General features: G+C 40.1%; 1 protein-coding gene across 8 annotated transcripts in view; it reads left to right on the top strand.

Moving 5' to 3' along the window:
* Nucleotides 1-19,311, top strand: part of osbpl8 (oxysterol binding protein-like 8) — a 68,789-nt gene that overhangs the window by 10,343 nt on the left and 39,135 nt on the right. For 5 of the 8 annotated variants that reach the window (XM_042334872.1, XM_007895346.2, XM_007895347.2 and 2 more), the window contains exons 2-4: nucleotides 956-1,051; nucleotides 6,246-6,341; nucleotides 12,407-12,452. In XM_042334872.1, coding sequence (XP_042190806.1) covers nucleotides 1,010-1,051; nucleotides 6,246-6,341; nucleotides 12,407-12,452 — 184 coding nt within the window. In that variant the 5' untranslated portion in view covers nucleotides 956-1,009. Of the gene's footprint in view, nucleotides 1-955; nucleotides 1,052-6,245; nucleotides 6,342-12,406; nucleotides 12,453-19,311 lie in introns of those variants that run through there. The other 3 variants (XM_007895349.2, XM_007895351.2, XM_042334873.1) reach the window with 3 other exon arrangements.

Below are 19,311 nucleotides of genomic sequence, written 5' to 3' on the forward strand. Positions count from 1 at the left end.
GCCCCCAACCTCTGGAATTTCATCGCCTCGTCCCCTCCTTAGCCTCCTTCAAGTCCCGCCTCAAGACCCTCTTCTTCGACCATGCCATCGGCCACCTCCCCTCGCCACCACCACCACCGACCCCAGCTTGGGTCTGAAATGCTGAACGCTGTCCAGCGCCTTGGGATGTCCTCCCAACATGAAAACCTCTGTACAAATATAATCGTGTTGTTGTTGTTTGCTTGTTTAAATTATTGTGGAATATTTTTTTTTTAGTATTTGCAAAAAAAAAGCTTGTAGTATAATTGATTTCTGTTTGCTATAATGATAATCTCATAGTTGATGGTGTCTGTTCTAGCACCTTCATGCTAACAATTGGCTGCAGTATGCAATAATATTTCAACCTACAAATGTAATTTTGTTGATGTTGTTGTACATATAAAAATATTGGCCTGAGAGTGTGCTGAGTTGTTTTGCTATCTGCTTTCTGGAAATACTAATTGAAGAGGTTTATATGAGTGACCAGTTGAAAATGTTAATGATTATTTTGTCTTTGTTTGATTACTTATGACCGTCAGGACATTTTCCATTTCTATTCTGAGAATTGCAATTGTGAATCATTACTTGACACATCCTGCAAAATCCAGTTGGTACTGCTTTGCTGACTGCTTTTTACTGATTTTTGCCAATCCACAAATAAATGTCCCTAAATTCTACTGCAATTTAATTATTTGATGGTTTTAAAAACATAATAGGAACATAAAAATAATAATTACTATACAGTATATGTAAAAAGATTGTATCCAATTTAAATTAAAAGTCCTTTCGTTTTGTATAGCGTTTTTGACGTTTGGAAGATGTCCTAACCTGCTTCACAGAATTTATTGTGAAGTATATTGGTATAAGTATATTTGTGACAGTTTATTATCTGTAGGCATTGGTTTTCTATTCATGACCATATTTATTCTTTTGTTAGATGTGCAGGTTCACAGACTGGGGAAACGCTGTCAATGTGAAGTAACTCTGAAATATGGAGGCTGTTATAACAGATGGAGAAAATGAAAAAAGGGTGGTAAGTATCTACTGTGTAAGTCTTTGAAGACCATAGAAGTATTGCAGTTTTTTGTTGAAAGTCAAAAATCTCAAAGGATCTGTCTTGCAATCCTTTATAAAGGCAGATTTCTTTGGAAGAACATGGATAAATTGGCAATGAGTACATTTTGCAGCTGTGAAGTGTTAGTAACTTAACAGCACTTGAATGGAAAGGTCATGTGACCTTTCAAGTCGCGAGGACTCCTACCATGATTTCAATTTTAATGTGATAGAACTACACTGCATGGAAACTGGTTTGTTTTTGTTGTGCTCAGTTGCATTACGTATTCCGGAAATTTAATTTCCTTACGAAACTGTGAACTTTTTTCATTGTGATGTTTCAGCTGCAGATTTATTGCAGATATTTTGGTCTCAACATTCCAATGCAAGTACTAAAATTATAAACCAATCCACATTGCTCTGCTTTTTGCATATCAAATATTGCCTTTCTGGAGAGCCATTGTGGGAGAAACTAGATTTCAATATCTAGTATTGTATTGTCTGGTTGTGATTTGCATATGGGAGGAAAATCAATCTGTGCAGGTAATGTTGAAGGTGGTTTCATCCAGGCTTTTTTATCGTCAGTTGTGCATTAACACTTAGTTGAGTTGCTTTAAAGATGCCCTTGATTTGCAGAGTTGCTGTTACTTAAGTTTGTAACTTTTCAGATTCCTGTTTAGTTCTCTGTTATTAAGTGGTTGCATGTGTTATTTTATGAGATTTTGTGGATGTGTTTTTGTGCAATATTTGGTGTTCCCATGAAGCTAGACTGTTTCGTAGCCAGTATTGCAACAATTCCCGAAGACCTGAAACTGTCCTAAATCTAGAATAATTGAAAATGACCTAAACCTGTATGAACAGATTCAGAACTTCTGAAAGAATAAGAATTTCTTTGGAACACATCTTTATTTTGAATAAATTGAACTGAGAATTGAACTGGCTGTCGTCTTTATAATACAATTTTCAAGTGCAGCACATGTAGTACTTATACAAAGTCTTTAATGTCATGTTTATAGTACTTTGGGCTGCATAATAGGTTTTTTTTGAACTTTAAGGTCCTCTAAAGAGGCTGGATTTATAATGTAAGCAAACTCTTGCAGTTACAGACGAGCTATTTACTTAGATTTTGTGGAACCCGTTGAACATAATTGTAATAAATGCCATGATTTCTTGCATTCTCAAAGCTTCTTTGCATGTCCTCAGAACACTCTGAACCAGCTTCTTCTGCATTGCATCTCAGTCCTGAAAAGCCCTCTCTCCACCCCATTGTTTTTGTGCACAAAGAACTGTGGACTGGTCTCCATGTGTAGATTAAGCAGATCGTGAACATAACCTCTGCATCTGAATTCAACTTAAAATAGTCCAGCATCTTTTGTTTCTGCTGCTTCACACTGTTTTGACACGGAGAGTTGTATCAACCTTCCTTTGGCTAGTCACTTTCAACTTTCTTTTGCCAAGTTCTGATCTATCCATGGATGTTATATGTTTCCTAATTTTACTATTTATATAAAATTCACCGTCAGGAGAGGCAAGGATTATTTTCCTTGGAGCAGAGAAGGTTAAGAGGAGACATAATAGAATTTTTCAAAATTATGAGGGGATTCGATAGGGTGAACAGGGAGAAACTATTTCCACTGGTGGGTGGGTCGGTAACCCGAGGTTTAAAATAGTTGATAAAAAAAACAGGGGAGGTGAGGAGAACTTTTTTCACACTGCGAGTTGTTTGGATCTGGAATTGGAAGGGTGGTAGAAGCCGATTCGATAACAACTTTTAAGAGAGAAGTAGATAATTATTTGGGGAGTTTAAGTTTACAGGTGTATGGGGAGATAGCGGGAGAATGGGATTGATTTGGGTAGCTCTTTTCAAAGGCACAATGGGCTGAATGGCCTCCTTCTATCCTGTATAATTCTATGATATATGGAGTACCATCAATATTGTGCAGTGTTTGATTCATTCTTGATAATATAGGTGCTATATCAAATGTGAGGGGTATTTGTATTTACCATTAATCAGCCCAGGACGTTGTTGTTTCTTTATATGATCACGGATGTCTTTGTTTTCACAATCTTTCTCCCCCCCGCCCCCTCACCTCCCCAACCTATTACTAATCCATGTCCATAAGTCTTACCCTTGATACCCAATTATATCAATTTGTAAAAGAAGCTCTTGTGTGAAAAACTAGATTAAGAGAGAAAAAGAAAGGCTTAAGCCAAGTATAAAATTACATGAAAAAGTAAAACAACAAAGGAAAGAAAGGTTAAGGAACAAAAAATAGGTTTTAGTTGGTATTTATTCGTTGAATGATTAATGTATAAAATGTGAATCATAATGGACACTGGCTACAACAACAGCAAATTACATTAGTACAGCACCTTTCATGTTAGGAGGAAATTCAACAAATGTTTCAAATGCATTTTTGTACTTGGCTGTGTGGTTTTTGCACAATCTATTTGTGCTTTTCCTGTGCATTTGGTGGGGTGTTTTAATGTTATTCACTGGTCATCTCGACATCCACAAGTAAAACAGTTTCCTACTGAAGACTCATAATTTCGGTTTCAAGATTTAAAGCCTTGAGCATGTGAGTCAAGTATTTACGGTAACTCGGGCAGAATATTACATTTACAGACTGACAAATCCGATGTATAATTAAATAGTGTGAGAACAACACCCTTTCTCCCTCCACTCCCCCCCCCCCCCCCCCCCCCACACACGCATACAAAATACACAGTGACACCACTTTGCAGTACTGTATACCCTGTGAAGCGCTTCTAGATTTTTGGCTACATAATATTGTGCTATATCAAATGCTATTATTAAAAAAAATTTATTAGACTTCTGGCACAAACTTAGTACAAGAAACCATAAAATACATGGTGATGAAAAAGTCATGATACTATTACAATGCTAATAAATCTTTTAAGGAGTGATGATATTTTTGTTTGCTTTTAGATAATAGGATAGTTATCATGACTTTTTGGTCATCCTGTATAAGAAAGCAATAATAATCCTTGCTTTTGGTATAGTGCCTTTTTTGTTGAGAGAACATTTCAAAGCATTTCACAGGATATACTGTAAAGTGGAGTGTTTTTGTGTTTCGTCGGTGACCATGGCAGCCTGTCCTGTATTTGATATAGCGCTCACAACATTGAATATCTCAATTTTATTTTGGTCAGACCGGTCCTTTGATACCTAGAACCCCAAACACTGTGCTTCAGAGTATATAAATCAGACAGAGTTTCCTGGATACAACCTACTACGTAAGAACAACTTACATTTGCATAGTGCCCTTTACATAGCATAAAGTCTCAGAATGCAATTCCCGTGTCTGGAATAGAACGTGGATTCTTTTCCCAAAAGGACACATCCTGCTTACCTAATTCTGGTGAATATTCGGTTGGCAAGAAACAATGCTTGGGGATCCCAAAGTGCACATTGAGGTACTGCTGGAATTTAACTAGCTAAATTGTAGGACTTGCTATTGAAAGTGCTGTCTGTTGAGCTTTTTGTTGCTTGTCAGGCAACAAGTAAAACACTTGTTATGTGTTTTACATACTGTACTCTACCTGTACTCTACCTGTACTCTACCACTCTACCTGTTATGCTTCGGCATGCATGGTTAACAGTTGCTGAATAGAAAGAATCCCTGCCTTCTCTCTCCCATGACTGGTCTGCCCTTACAAGTCCTGCCGATGAACCAGGCTGACCTATCTGTCATTAGCAATGGCCTAGAGTACGGCGGACCCGCCTGGAGAGGAATTATAATGTACTTAAGTTGGCACAGCAAGTTTGTATCGTGCATCATGGTCTTGGCATTTGGTCTTGGCATTTTAGTTTGCAGTAAAATTTCTATTACTGTCAAGATTTGCATTTGGGTTCATTGTATAGACGAGATTTTATATTTGACAATTTCTTGCAGATATTCCAAATGAAGAGCAAAAAATGTTAGTTGCAGTGCTCCCTTCATTAATATTCATAACCATTGAGTACAGAAGCGCATCAGTCAGTGTTAGGTTGTTTGTAGTCGTGCCTAGTCAGACGCAAGAGAAAGATTGTGTAGAGGAGAAAATGGCCTCTTGTTTTAGAATTGGACTGTAATGTCTTGTCCATTCCAGGCTCATGGAAACTTCCAAGTATAGTTAGCATACATATGTGGTCTTAAGCATGGTGATGGGTTTCCACATGTGGCTAACCAAAAATAAAACCTTTTAAGGATTGTATGTAGTTTTTAGTTACCCAAAATGTTTCTCAAATGTCCTTCAAAATATTACCTTTCAAATATTACATATTAACTTGTATTTAATTTGAACAAAATGGTTCACATCTTTTCAGGAAACTACTTTGAAACCTGTTGCATTATTTATTTTATACTGGAGATATGCTCTGAGTTTATTTAAATGTTTATTTAAATTTATTTGGGACATACAGGCTTCAGCTGTTTAACAATATTTCATGTTGTAGACCTTTCACTACGTGGTTTAATTCTTTTGTGAAGCATTAAACCTTTGTTGTTTATTAAACCAGTTCTATTTTATTGTTAATATATCATCCAAAAGTTTGAAGGCCTCAAAAAAATAGAAAATTGTTCAGTTTAACAGGATAATCTTGATAGATTCAATCTATTTTTCCGTTGCCAGTCTGTTGTACCTTAGTAGTACAGTATCTTGTCATTCTAGATATTTTCTTTTATAATTCCACAATTCTGAGGTTATCTTCCCTACTTTTCTCTGTGATTTCCCGTTTATTGATTACAATTTTTTTTGGTAAGTTTGTATTATTTGAATATAAAACTTAACAACATGAGCATTTTCGCTGTAGGACAGAATCAATTTCATGGTCATAAAACTATGACCTTAAAAGGCAATTCAGATGAAGTACCTTGGCACCTTATCAGCTTGTGCAAACACACCTGTTTGAAATTTTATAAAGCATTCCAGTAGCAGTTGTGCAGTTTTATTTCTGAAATTCTGAGAGCAGCATTGGTTCTTTGTATATGTAATACCAGAGCAAACAGAGCAACACTGGCTTTGTGCAATTGGAGCCTGAGATCACAGTCACTCATCTTGACTGTCGAGAGTTGGTCCTTTTAACTGAAAGGAGGAGAAAACAGACAATGAGTCAAACTGCACCACTTTAACTGAACTACAGGAAATCACCTTAGTCTGTTTTTCATCAGTTAGGAAATGGTGGTAAGCGAGGAACCCAGCGAATTGAAAGCAAAACTTTGAAATGGAGTTCAAAAGTGAGAAGAAATCGTTTTAAATTTAAAAAGGTAAAACATCCAATTTCATAGTGTATACAGTAATTCAATATTGTAGCACGGTTTCTGTCTGAGGTGAAATTGTCATGACACTTACCTCTTGTAGTCCATTGTGTAATTGTTACACAGCAAGAATAAGTTGTTGTGCAAATATGCCATGAATTGAAACTGACAGGTTTCTTACATCTGTAGTCTGGGTGTGAGAAAATGGTAGTCTTGCAAGACTGGCAAAATGCCCTGCACCTCTCAAATAGTGCTACTTGAACAAACATGTTAAAACTAAACATTTATCAGTAGGTCCAATACTCGTGAATTTAACTGAGTAAATTTGCTAATTATTCTGTTTCTGAATTTTTGAAATGGAAGCCCTTGTAGGAGGAGAAAATGGAAATGATTGTAGCTTTTTATTTCCTGCATTCCGTGTTATCCAGAACTTGGCACATCCTCCCGCCATGTACGGTGCTACATGAATGCAATTTGTTGTTGTATTTGTATTATCTTATGCTGCAGTTTTAGAATGGCCATCAAGAAGAAACTCAATAGATTTTGGTTTCAAATTCACTTGTTTTGCTGACGTTGTGATGCAGTAATTCCTTCCCACATTGAGTTAGACAGTACTTGTGGACCCTACCCTGCATGAGGGGCGCTGTATAAATGCAAGTTGCTATTATATGGACAAGTTAATGATGTGCAACGTGTGATAGGCCCCCAACAATGTTACTATTGAGCAAGCTGTTGAGAGGTGCTATTTGTGTGGGTGGCTGAGCATTGTAATACAATATAAAATTACATTTGTGAAGCGCTTTTCATGTCGGAAGGAAATTCCAAGGCACTGAACAGTCAGGGATTAGTACCCGAGCGGAGGTGGGGGGGAAGGGGGGGGTTGTGATCAGGGAGAGGGGGGGAGGGGGTAGGAAGGTGGCAAAAGCACAATCAACGAGGAGGGTCTCGAGGTGTGCCTTGAAGGAGGTAAAGGGAATGTGTGATGGAGTTCCAGGGGGCGGGCAGCGAGGCTAAAGGCCTGACCACCGATGGTGGGCCAGGTGGGGGACATGGAGCAGGCCGGAGGGCATGGAGCAGACCAGATGGCAAATTTGGTTATTTTATAGGTTATTACATTTGGTTATTACATTGGAGCTTAAACATCAGGTTTTAAAAAATACTGTACATCTGTGAAGCATTACTGTCCTGATGCAATTCCTTTTTTTTAACCCAGAGGCAATGTTCTAAAATAATGAAACGCAGGAGAGACCAGAAATCATGTAACCTAAGAACACTGGTTGTTTATAAGCAACAATACTTCTGTTTATTAGGGGAGGACAAGTTTGCAGGGTTATGGGGAGAGAGCGGGGGGGGTGGGATTGAATTGGATAGCTCTTCAAATTATGTTCAGTATGGTTCTACAGGCACAAACAACCCTCCTCTATCTCACCAAGAGCCTCTGTTCTGTAAACCAGCCTGTGAAATTTAGCAAACTGCCTATGGAACCACCACAGATGAGCCTGATCTTGTTTGTACCTGATGCACACACAACAAACAACGACAACAAAATTACATTTATAGAGCGCCTGTCACATCGGGAGGACATCCCAAGGCGCTGCGACATTAACACATTAACATTTCTTAGCAGGTTATCACTGGGTGGTGATCAGGAGCAAGAACCACGGCTGAATGTTTTCCTTTTCCAGGAATGTTACAGGCGATTTGTGTTCTGCGTGTTATCAGCTGACTCATTACAGGCGAGGAAGTAACTTGTGAATTTCTGGTCTGTGTAGATTAGTCTGAATCCAGACAGTGCCTTTGCCCACAAAAGCTATCAGAGTAACCATATTTGCTTATTTACATTGCTGTGGTCAGTCACTTTATTTTTATTGTGATGCAAATGGACTCTTGATGACCTTCTGTATAATTGGAGAGCAGGATTTTTTTTATAGCTGGAATGACTTAACATTTAAATGCTTAAATATATGCTGGTACATCTGCATGAGTATTCCCACACCTCTGCAACATCACCTGGCTCTGCCACTGTCTCACACGGCAGGCCGCCGAGAATCTCATACATGTATTCATAACATCCAGGCTCAACTACGTAAACTTCCTGCTTGTCGGCCTCCCCAACTCCTTCCTCCATAGGCTGCAGATCATCCAGAACTCTGCCATCCGTGTCCTCTCCAGTACCAGCCGCATGACCCCATCACCACCATCCTTGCCTGACTCCACTAGCTTCCCATCACATAGAGGATACAGTTCAAGATCCTGGTCCTCAAAGCTCTCTGTGGCCTTGCTCTCCCCTATCTTTGTGACCTTCTAAGCCCCTACCAACATGCTCAGCATGCTCAGGCCTGCTTCACGACCCCGCCTCGCCCACCTCACCATTGGTGGGCAGGCCTTCTGCCACCAAACTCTGAAACTCCGTCCCGCAGTCCCTCCGCCTCACCCCCTCCTTTGCCTTCTTCAAGACCCGTCTCAAAACCCTCCTCTTTGACTGTCCCTTGGGTCACTCCTTCCTCGTGGGCGAAGCTCGGCAGCCAATTGCGCACAGCCGTGTCCCACTTGGTGTATAAGCACACCTAAGTATTACAACGTGTTTGCTTCTGTTCCTATTTTTCTCCTTTAGCCCTCTGGTGGTAATACATATTGATAGCCCTCTGGTGGTAATACATATATTAATATTGAGTTACAGTAGCACTCATTTCAGTTATTGATTTCTGTTGCATTTTATTGCAATAGCTACTGAAGTTTTGATAATTTTGGGCCTTTGAGATTAAATACGATTGCCTCATAAAAGGCTTAATGCATTTGTGGTGATTGTTTTTTAATCTGACTTTCTGTTGTTGTTCAGATAAGACTTAAAATGCAATGGCAGATTTCCAATGCAATTCACAGAGTACTGGGATGAAGAGATTAGATTCTGTTGGATTCTAAAGAACTCTCATAAGTCTACTGTGCTATTGATCGTGTCTGAAAGTGTTCAGGGAAATTTTGCGGATGGCTTAGTGGATGTTTACGTAATTTTCCAGGATGAAACTGAATGATGTTTATTTGAGGGTGGGGGTCTGGTTGAGAATGCAAAAAGCATCCTGTTTGCAGAGCCAGGTTTAAGCAATATTTCAGCCCCTGAATAAAGTTTTCACTTATTAGATCATATGAAGCAAAGTGATGGTTTGCTATCTTGTGCATTAATAAGTATTGAGAATGAATATGGTTCACAGAAAACAGTCATTGGTACTCCTGGTTGAAATACAACAACAACAACAAGATTCCATTTATAGAGCGCCTTTCACATCGGGAGGACATCCCAAGGCGCTGTACAGTTGGGTCAGGACCCGAGCATTGGGGGGAAATGGTCAGGGTGAGGGGAGGGAAGGGAGGGAGCGAGGAAGGGGTAGAGAGTCGAGAGGGGAGCTGAAGGCACGGTCGAAGAGAAAGGTCTTGAGACCGGCCTTGAAGGAGGAAAGGGAGGAAGCGGCGAAGGCACTGGGGGATGGAGTTCCAGAGCCTCGGAGCTGAGAGGCTGAAGGCCCGGCCACCGATGGTAGGGCGGTTGGGGTGGGGGATGTGGAGCAGACCGGAGCCAGAGGAACGGAGGGTACGGGCAGGTAGGTAGAGGGATAGTAGGTCGGAGAGGTAGGAGGGAGCAATGCCGTGAATGGCCTTGTAGGTGAGGATGAGGATCTTGAATTCGATCCTCTGGGGGATGGGGAGCCAGTGGAGGCGAGCGAGGGTGGGAGTGATGTGATCGCGAAGCCTGGTGCGGGACAGTACACGAGCTGCAGAGTTCTGAATGACCTGCAGTGTGGAGGGAGGTGCGGGAAGGCCGGCGAGGAGAGAGTTCCCATAGTCCAGCCTTGAGGTGACAAAGGCGTGGACCAGAGTTTCAGCAGCGTGAGGGGTGAGGTAGTGCCGTAGTCTGGCGATCAGTAAGTGCAGAATGTGTGAAATAAGAATGATGTGCTGAACACTGCATTAAAGTGTGATCTAAAATAGGGATTCTTCAAGCCACAGTGCACCATAGTTTGAGAAGGCATTTAATTAAACCCACAGAAATTGAGACTTTTTTTTAGAAAAGCTGGATTAATGTGGACTTTATTATCAGATGCTTTCTGGGGTTAATAATCCCTTCAAAATAAATAAATCAATTGGTCACTCAATCCACAATTGCTGAGCGTAATTGGCTGAGCGCAAATACACTTTACAATATATTCAGTGAAGTGCTTTGAGACGTCTCAATGATGAGGCTGTATATCAAATGCAAGGATTATCATTATATATTGCATTTTTTAACCAAATTAAGAATTCAGTATGGAATAGTTGAGACTTGCTAAAGAGTATACAATGTCTTGCAAGAAGTTGGGGAGTCTGATGAGCAGGTTGGAATAATCTGGTCTGGAAATGATGAAGGTGTGGGTCTTGGTTCTGGAGGTGAGGAAAAGACAATCAATTGAGATTTTCTTTTAAATATTGCTTTTATTTCAGTAAAACATTACATAGCTTCGTACTTAGTGTCAAGCTTTTATAAGCTACTTGTAGTTTCCAGCGTGAACATTAAAAGAGCAACAGGTAGTTGGCAAATCTACATGACTCAGACCAATGATCTCATCACAGGTTATGCCAATAAAACTGAAAAACAAAATTGGCAGCTTGTTCAACATGTGCACTGTTCTAAATTTCACACTACCTAACCATATTTTGATCCCTAGTGTAGGTGAGATTTTTCTTCTGCATCGGAATATTCTGGCTGGCACTTTGAATGAGATGTTAAACTGAGGTCCCATCTGTCTCTTCAAGTGATATTAATCCCATTATGGTATCCAAAAAGAGTGTCACCAGTTTTGCAGATATATTGATGATTCATATCATGGAAGCTTGTGGAAAATTGCTGTGTGCAAAATGGTTTTGGCTTGCAAATGCCATTACTACACGAAAAAGTTGCCGAGTACTTCGAGATGTTTTAGATTCTATATCAAATTAAATGATTTTTGTTGATATAAGTGGGCATGGCCTCTAATAATCAAGGTCTTCGGGCAAAGGCTCAAGTTGAAGGATAGCTGATAATATACTTATTTAGTAACAAATTAAACTTGAGTTTGTTGAACGTTTTCTCTGCTTAACTGACATTTAGCCAAGTATTGGGAGGGGTGGAGGGTGACAAAGGAAATGGATGTGGTATAGTCAGAATCTTAGTAACTTACTGGAAACAACATAACAAAGTTAACCAATTTATTCTAATTTAAACCGAAGATACACCCTGGAAACCATAAACGAATAAGCTAAAGATATGCTGTGGGTAGAAGACTGCACACTGTCACAAGTAATGTAAGAAATATTCATAACCAGTGAGTCATTGGGCCTAAAGGAAAAAAAAACTCCCAACAGCTTTATGGGATTCATAATTGTCAATAAGATCAACGTATAGTAATTGATTCATGTTTAGATTTCAAAAACCATTTGATGAGCTGCTTGTGGATGGCTAGTGAATGTGTTCATGGGTTTGGTGAAAGAATGTTTTGCAAAGTAAAAGGCCATTTCATAGAAGGTTCTGTGTTGCTTCGTGTGCCATTGTTCAAAATAAATTATCATTTCAACCCAGTAGTCATTGCTGTTCACACTTTCTTCAACTTTCCTCCTTTTCCCTCTCTCCCAACATGTATTCCAGTGAATATAATTTGCATTTTACCAGTGAATGGAAAATAGACATCATTAAGTAACTTGAAGACGTGAAAAGCGCTATATCAAATGCAAGGATTATTATTGTTATAGATGTGCCATGTTATTTCAACTGATACTAGTAATAACCGATTTGGTGTGTTAAGTTTTTAAAATATCTGTATTTAGTGCAGTACAGTTGTCACTTTGTCGGTTTTGTTATTCCCAGATTTGTTGTGTGTAATTAAGTTAAGGTGGGTATGATTTTTGGTTAACTTTGTGTACACCTTGCATATGGCATGATTAATTATAACTAATACATTGTGTTTTGTGTTTTCCCTCCTCTTCCTATGTTTCTCCCTCACCTGTGTCCTCTTGTTACTTTGCCTCTGGTATGAACTTTTGTTGCTGCTAATGCATCTATTGCAAAGCGTGGACAGCATCATGGGGAAATCAGGGACCTACAAGGATTGCCAAGTAAGTGAACACCACTTGCAGATCTAATTTGGGAGGAGTTTTGGGTTATATATTCCTCTGTTGTGGTGTGAGCTTCATTTTGATGAGTTAGTTCAAATTTTTTTTAAGGAAATGAGCAAATGCATAAAGGCAATGCAGAAATTCTACATATGAATTTATGGAAGGCATTTGTTAAGGTGCCACATAAGAGGCTTCTGTCTGCTGTAGCTTGTCATTTTTTATATTTGATTTCAACTCTGGTATCTAAATTTGCTCATGATTTCAAATTTGGAGGCTGACAAATTAAATCGATGCAGAGGACAAAAGACTAATAATTAACTAAGCAAATGGGTAGGCAAATTGAATTAGATACAGACGAGTGTAGATTAATGTGTTTTTGGGAGAAGAACAAAAGGAAAAAAATGTAGCCTAATTTTGAATATTCTTGAGTGGAGAATCAAAGACTTAGGAAAAAAGGTACATAGTTATTTAAAAGTGAGACTGCAAGACAATTTTAAGGAAAAAGGAATTCAAGGTTTTATATAGAGGAGGTATTTTAAATTTGCACAAGACAAATTCAGCTGCAGTTGAATTATCAAAAGGTTGTACATTTAATGTGATGCCACAAGTGGCAATTAGTCGAAAGGGAAAGAACAGAGAAATTGTATTAGAGTAGATGGCTGCAGTTGCAAAAGTAGTTGTTGTACAGAAGATGAGCTGAATGGCTGCCTGTGCTTTAAATGTTCTGTGGTTGTCTATTTGCTGCTGAAATAGGAATGCTACCTTGGGAGCAGGCTAATGTACTGTAATTATCCAAATTTGTTTTGCTGACTGCAGAGTGCTGATGAATAATTGAACCTACTTCTGCAATAATTGTTTCATTTGAAAATTGCACTTGCCCTGTTGCTCTGCTATAACGTGCTTCGCTTTGCTTAAAATGTGGGTGTGCTGTGGACCTGCTGTCGGCTTCCTGTCATTTACCATCGGTGAATTTCCTACACAGTAAACGGGACAACGTCTGGGTCATCGGGATGTAACCAACAAACTTCCTGCACAAGTTGACAGCAACATGATAACCCTGATATTCGTCAATTTTAGCATGGGAAGCCGACTGGCTTCTGTACAGCCTGGCTCAGTGGTGGCACTCACGCCTCTGAGTCAGAAGGTTGTGGGTTTAAGCCCCACGTCGGGACTTGGAATTACGTGGTCTAAACTGACATTCCAATGCAATGCTGGTGCTGTGTTACGTTATCAGAGTGCTGTCCTTCGGATGAGACGTTAGACCGAGGTCTGGGACTATTTGTAAAGAGGAAGGAAGTGTCTCCCCGTGACTTGGCCAACAAATCCCCCAAATAAAAATGGTGACCCAATCCATGGCTGTTTGTGGGACATTGTTGCGCGCAATTGGCTGCTGTGTTTTGCATTTTGCCCACAAAATACACACTCAATCCACTTTACAGTATATCCTGTGAAGTATTTTGAGATGTTTCGATGACGTGATAAGGCCTTCTATCAAATACAAGTATTATTATTTATTATGTGCAGTGACACTCATGTGATCAGCGACATCACAATGTAATGGGGCTGAGCAATGATTTCTAGCGCTGGTTGGGACTTTACAGGCTCACAAATACCATTGATATAACCAAGTTGTACTATATTTGTATAGTACGTGCTGATCATGCTATGTCTGCTTAGTGCCTGTTGGTTGACATGCTAACTGGATTAATAATATGAACTTACTGGGATACGATTGCGAGTTCTTTACTCACTGAATTCCATACCTTCGAATTTCCTGTATTATAGTCTTGTTCCTGCACTGGAAAAGGTATAGCCGAGTTATGAGTTTTGGTTCTAGTTTATATTTATACGTGGTAATGGATTTGGAGTGGTTATTTTTTTCAGACTATGTGGTACAGCTTTTCAAATCCGTAAATTAGTTGTATGACACATTTTACCAACTGCTTAATAAATAGATTAGTGAATGAATGAGAAAGTGAATAAACTGGGTTATGAACGTTATTAGTAAAATTCATTCATTGTTGCCAGGAAGCAAGACTGAAAAATACAATACAATGTCTCTTGGAGTCTGTTTGACATTAAACCCTTTTATGACATCAAGTAGAACAGCAGTTATTGTAACTACAGTAACAGTAGTAAGTCTTTACCAGAACTGTTACGGATGGATTGTTAATATGCTAATTGGTAAAATCTATTTTAACGTGAAATAGTTAAACAAAATTATTTTCAGGAAAATGAATGATCAATAAGTGAAGTCAATAATTTCTTAACTTCCTGGATCACAGTTAAAATCTGCTTGCAAACACTTTCAACATTTTGTTGGAAAGTAGGAAAGGTTAAAATCCTTTTGTCAGCTGCTGCTGGTAATGTATTGTCACAAGGCTGGAACTCAGAAGCAGTTTTACAACAGAAAGATTACAGAAATGTCTTTCAGCGCGTGAATTTTGAAATTTGTCTACACTCTGGAAGTAAATATGGATATGTTTTAAAGCCTAGATCTTTCCGGGGAGGCTGAGAGGGATTTTCTCTTAATTTGTATTAATTATATTCATTTTGGCTAGAACTACAACAATAACATCTTGCTCTTATATAGCACATTCACATAGAATAATGTGTGGAAGTGCTTCATATGAATGATGTGGAGCATCAAACAAAGTCGAAGGTGGTTTAATGGGAGAGAGGCTGAGTCAAAGATTTTTTAAGAAGGGTTTTGAAGATGGAGTAGCGAGGTGATTACAAATGTAGGGCATGGCGCATGTTTGGGTGGATTTCAAAGTCTGAACAAGGACCTTGAAACCATTCCCTGGACAGAGACAGAGTGCCAGAAGAGCCTGTTGTGGATCAGGTATAAACATGAATGGTGTTTTTACAAATTGACTGAAATGCGTATAGTGATTTTAATTTTCTGTTGTAATTATTTTCTTACACACTCAAAGTGTAATCATTTCTTGCATTTACAAGGTTTGTTTAACTATTTTATATTTCATACACTGAAAGTATTTACAAGAATAGGGTAAAATTGGCCCAAATCTCAAGATAAGCGATTGGTTTAAATATGGGCTGTGACAGCGAACAGAGGGAGTGAAGCAATACTGCTCAAAATACAGTGCTGTAGCAGTTTGGTTCTTGAAGTTCACTGGTGCCCTCTTGTGTGGACACTGTAAAGCTGCAGAACCAATCCTTCAACATGAGGCTGTTTATTGGGAAGTGAAACATATGTGGGCGGGTGGGGAGGGAACGTAAAATTTGATCGTGTGGACATTCTAAATCTTAAATGTTTGCTGACCCTAAGACTTTTTCCCTTCTAATTTTTTAAAAATTATTTCTCAGTGTTTTAGGTTTTCCCTCGTCTCCGTCAAGGTCTGTCTCGAAACTATCCTCTTTGACCGCCCCTTCAGTCATCTCCCCACTCCCCACCCCTTCTTGGCCCTCGCTCCTCAATCCAACCTCCAGCTCAAGTGCAAACTCTCAACTGTCCAGCACCTGGAGACCTCCCCCGACTTGAAAGGCATATTTAAATGCAATTTGTTGGAGGTTCTTGTTGTTTTGTGTGCATAGGAAGTTATCTAGTCAGTCTTAACCACTCGTGTTCAAATCCCTTCACTCTCTGGCACCTCCCTACCTCTCCGACCTCCTCACTCCCCAATCCACCACCCAGCCGGTTCCTCCGCTCGCCAGAAGAATTGAAAGACAGAAAAACTGAGTAAAGGCCAGTGGAAGGAATGAAAGAGGCTATCCCAGATTAAAACCAGAGTAGGCATATGACAAGATAGAATTCAAGAGTAATATGGAGAAGTGAATTATAAATAAAATTGATATTTCCATTTATTCCTTAGAAATTGTGTTTATTAAAACTATTTTTTAGTTGATGAAACAAATTTGTCTGTCACTCAGGTAGCATTTTTATTTTAAAAATAAATTGCACAATATCCTGAAAAAATCAAACTATCAACTAATTTGTACTTGGTTTTGTGTAGTGAAGAGATCTGTAATACTGTCTTATTTTCTACTACTTTACAGAAACAAGGAGAAGCATGTAATTTATTGATGAAGCAGCAGAGGGCATTAGTTTCCATTACATTGAAACTTGTTTACCAGCACAGTAAATACAACACTCTAAAGCTGGGTAGTAAAAGCAGAGGTTTAGAAGAACTTCTTGAGGACTTATCGGAATGTGCAATGATATGCCAGGAGCGTTTATTAGAGTTGAGTTGGGGGCATTTAAAAGAGAATTGGATGGAGACATGCAGAGGATGGATATCACAGAGTATGGGGAAAGAGGATTACATCCCTCTTGATTTTTTTTACAGAAACAAGTTCAACACACCATTTCTCTGCATAAATTGAGTTTTTAAGTCTTGCAATTGCACATCCAACAATGCATTGCATCCCAACATGGCATTGAGGTGTCAACCAACTCTAGACTGTGAGTTTAAAGACCCAACTTAGGGCTTGAACCCACAACCTTCTGAGACAGGCAAGAGTCTAACCAACTGAACTAGGCTAACACTTGAAAAATAAAAGTTCAATCAAAATAAAATGTGAAATTTTTTTCCGAACTGGAGGAAAATTGTCTTTTGTATCGTACTGTCTCACAAATATTCTTAAGTTGGTAGGTTGTATTCTTTAAGTGCTGTAATAATCATCTTTGTATTCGATATAACGTCAATATAGTCAAAAGGATCCACTCAGCTGCATCTGCCCTTCCAACCACTAGCCCCACCTATCCCTCCCTCCACACCTTTGAACGTGTCTCCCACTCCTCTCATCACCACCATAACTTACATGAAACCGACCAGCTGCTCCCTTGACACCATCTCTACACCTCTCCTTACCTGCCAGCTCTATCTCCTTGCCCCCCTACTCATAGACATCATAAACCTCTCCCTGTCCTCTGACACCGTTCCCACCCCTCTAAAAACAGATGTCATCACTCCTATTCTTTTAAAAAAAAGCCTCCCTGGACTCATCCCCACTCTCAAACTACTGCCTCATTTCCAACTTTCCTTTCCAAGGTCCTGGAACAAGTCGTTGCTTCGTCCTTGAATGGTTCAAATCCAATCTCTCACACCGTCTCCACTTCATCTCCACAAAAGGCTTCTCCTCCAGGCCTCCCACCGTCTCATGTGGAGTTCCTCAGGACTCTGCCCTTGGTCCCCTCCTTTTCAATATCTATATGCTCCCTCTTGCTGACATGGGGTCAATTTCCACATGTATGCGGATGACACCCAACTCTATATCTCTGCCTCCACACTTCAATCCAGGGTAACTGCTGTCCTGCCGGAATCAAGTCCTGGACGGGAGCTAACTTTCTACAGTTGATCATCAACAAGACCGAAGCCCTCCTGATTGGCTCCTGTCAGCGCCTCCTCACCTCAGGCACTGACAGCATCACCATCCAAGGATACCCACTCCACCTCGCTGAGCCAGTCCAGAACCTGGCATCTTGTTTGACCCTTAAATATCTTTCCTACCCCACATCCGTGCCATCTCCTGCTCTGTCACTGTCTCACACCGCAGGCTGCCGAGACCCTCATACACGCATTCATAACATCGAAGCTTGACTATGCAAACTCCCTGTTTGTCGGCCTCTCCAACTCCTCCCTCCATAGGCTGCAGATCATCCAGAACTCTACAGCCTGTGACCTCTCCCGCACCAGGCTCTGCGACCCTATCACCCCCCATCCTCACCCGACTCCACTGGCTTCCCATCACAAAGAGGATACAGTTCAAGATCCTGGTCCTCACCTTCAAAGCCCTCCATGGCCATGCTCCCACCTACCTCTGCGACGTATTAACACCCGATCATCCTGCCCGCTCCCTCCGCTCAGTGGGCTACAGCCTGCTTTACCTCATCCGCCCCACCATTGGCGGACGGGCCTTCTGCCACTACCCACACCCTGTGGAACTCCATCCCTCCACCTCTTCCACTCTCTTGCCTCCTTCAAGATCCATCTCAAGACCCTCTTCGACCGTGCCTTCGGTCAACCTCCCCAATCCCGACCCCCATCTTAGGTCCGAAACACTGATTGTCCAGCCCTTGGGACGTCCTACTGATGTTAAAGACACTATACAAATGTAATTTTGTTGTTGTTGACAATAACTTATTATGTTGGCAAGATGTTCTGTGAAGTTCAGTGACTTTAGATTTGTCGACAATTGCTGTAATCAATTTGCACACAACAATGTCCCATGAGTACAGTATGTATCATTCTTGTTTGGTTAATTTCTTTGCACCACATATATGTGGCCAAAGTTAATATTTGTTTTAAAGGTGCAGAACTTGTACAATTCCAAGATGTGCATCATGCTGTGTTTATACCTTTTTTTATTTCACGTCTCTTTCAGTTGGGTCAGAAAAACTGCAGATTTTGGGGTAGCTTTTAATACAGTTGTATGTGTGAATTATTATTAATAATAATATTTAATTTTTGCATTTGGTATAGTGCTTGATCACATTGGAAGTGCTTCACAGGAATTACTTCCTGTAAAATGGAGTGACTATTTGTGGGCAAATGAGGCAGCCCAATTGCACACAACAATGTCCCACAAACAGCGATGTAGATTTTTTTGCCTCGGACATCTGGAGAACCTCTCTTCTTTTCAAATTGGGTCCTGGGATCTTTACCGTCCACCTGAACAGGCATATGGGACTTCGATTTAACGTCTCGTTCGAAGGATGGCAGCTCTGACAATGGAACACCCCCCCAGCTGTGCATTAGACTTGAACTTACATTTGGACCCACAACCTTCTGATTTGGAGGCAAGAGTGCTACCACAGAGCCAATCTGAATTGCACGGCTCCTAAAACCGAGTGATATTAGGAACGAGGCTCCAGCATGATCTTGTGCTGTCTGAG

This window comes from Callorhinchus milii, unplaced genomic scaffold, assembly GCF_018977255.1.
Source record: "Callorhinchus milii isolate IMCB2004 unplaced genomic scaffold, IMCB_Cmil_1.0 Scaffold5, whole genome shotgun sequence".
NCBI lineage: Eukaryota > Metazoa > Chordata > Chondrichthyes > Chimaeriformes > Callorhinchidae > Callorhinchus > Callorhinchus milii.